General features: G+C 48.7%; 1 protein-coding gene across 1 annotated transcript in view; it reads right to left on the bottom strand.

The window, feature by feature from the left end:
- Positions 1–806, bottom strand: part of HPSE (heparanase) — a 56,489-nt gene extending 55,683 nt beyond the window's left edge. The window contains exon 1 of the mRNA XM_014544901.1: positions 767–806. Within this exon, the coding sequence (XP_014400387.1) occupies positions 767–806 (40 nt within the window). The remainder of the gene's footprint in view (positions 1–766) is intronic.
- Between the last annotated feature and the right edge of the window lie 1,073 nt (positions 807–1,879).

Raw genomic sequence — 1,879 nt, 5'->3', positions numbered from 1 at the left:
TCCCCCTCCCCCTCCTGCCCCCGCATCCCTCCCACGGCTTCTCTTCTCCCTGCCCGGCCTTCCCAACTCACTCCCGCTGCCTCGCACGCTTCCCCCTCGGTGGAGGTCACGTCCACTTACGAAACCACCCACACCCATTCGGAGGGCGCGGGCCAGGCCACGCTCCAAACGCCCAGGAAGCCCGGGGAGGGAGCGCCCTGGGAGGAGCGCTGGGCACCCGGCGGCTTCCCTGTGCTCTGTTGGGGGCACCAGTGTTTCCCTCTTCCTCGTCCCATCCAGGTGGCGCGGGGTCTGCTGACCCTTAACCGAACCCTCCAGCTGAGCATCCATCGCTTGTCCTTCCACCTGGCTTATAAAACTGTGTCTGTCACTTGAGCCTGCCAGAATCTGATAAACCCGTGTGCCCTCTGGCCAGAGAGCTGTGTCCCAGGCATCTTATTTTTGCCTGAAAAATCTGTCCTGGGCGTTGGCTAACCTATAGCTAGAAAGAGCACTTCCAAAAGTCCTGATCAGCTTCTCCTGGAAACCTGTTAGCACAGCCTCAAAGCATCCGGTGCTCCAACATCTGAAACGCAGGAGGTAAAGGCTGCCTACAAGTGTGGAGGAGTGACTGTCCTCTGAGCCTTTTCCAAACTTTCCTTCTTTATCTCCAGCTGTGGCCAAACTTTTCTTCCGTTTTCCTTCAGTCCTACATTGCTGTATAATTATAACAAGCACCATGTGCTTAGGGCTTAGTACATGTCTGATACCCTAAGAGGTGCTTTACCTGTATACTGTCTCATGTCCCACAGCTCTGCCAGGCGCATGTTACCCTCATTTTACACACGAGGGCCCAAGCTCTGAGGCACAACATGCCCAAATGTCCGAATTGGAATGTGACGGTAGTTGCGCAACCTCAAGCAGATGGCAGCCTGTTTCTGCAGAAATGTAACTTCCTCCAAGAAACTTTGCCTGAACTTCCAGGCAGCTGGCATTCCCTATGACACATTTTCACAGAATCCTGGACTTGCTAGCACTTACCACGAAAGGGGCCACATGCTGACCTGACAAGCTCAGGAGAGGCCTGCATGGCAGTTTTGCAGACTCGGAGACCTAAAATAACCACAAAGGATGGTCTGAAATTAAACTTTAACTAAAAGCAGTTATGGTGGGCAGTTATGTCCTAGGCCAGTATCTTCACTGACAAGATCAACTTTGATCCTTACTGAGCCCATTTGCCTTTTTGCCTCTAAGATAACATACCCTTGAAATGTCTGGGTAACTTGTAACTTCCCTTTTTTCTGGAGCCCCTGGGGCACAACCAAATGTTCTGGGTGCCAGGACAGATACTACAAATTCCTTCATTATCATGTTAATTGATCCTGCACCCAACTAAGTATGTACCATCAATTTTACTTTTTATCCTATCACAGAGGTCCCCCCCCCACCTTCACTTAATCCCACATCCTTAAATCTGTCACCAATTAATTTCATGTATAAATACGGATGTAACCCTGCCATTCTCCGGAGCACTATCTCAATTCATTGAGGTTCTGCTTCCCGGCATATGTCGACAGTTTGGCTCAAATAAACTCACAAAAATTCTTTACAGGTTTCAATGGTTTTTTACGTTAACATTAGTATTGTGAGTGTTGCTCCACATTGGTCTCACCTGCTGGAATATAAACTCTGTGAAAGCAGAGGTGAGGTGTGCCTGATCTACAGCACTCACCAAAGCTCATGGCACTGTGCTTGGCACTTAGTAGGCATCTACTATGTTGAGTAAGCACATTACCCCACAATCCTTAGAATTTTCCACTGAGATGGCACCACCAATAAAGCAATAAATAAAAATAAATGGTTTTGAAGTTCATATCTAATTTGCATACAACTGTCTATT

This window comes from Myotis brandtii, unplaced genomic scaffold, assembly GCF_000412655.1.
Source record: "Myotis brandtii unplaced genomic scaffold, ASM41265v1 scaffold111, whole genome shotgun sequence".
Classification (NCBI taxonomy): domain Eukaryota; kingdom Metazoa; phylum Chordata; class Mammalia; order Chiroptera; family Vespertilionidae; genus Myotis; species Myotis brandtii.
Note: the sequence above shows the minus strand (reverse complement) of the source record. Positions and strands in the feature narration are given on the sequence as shown.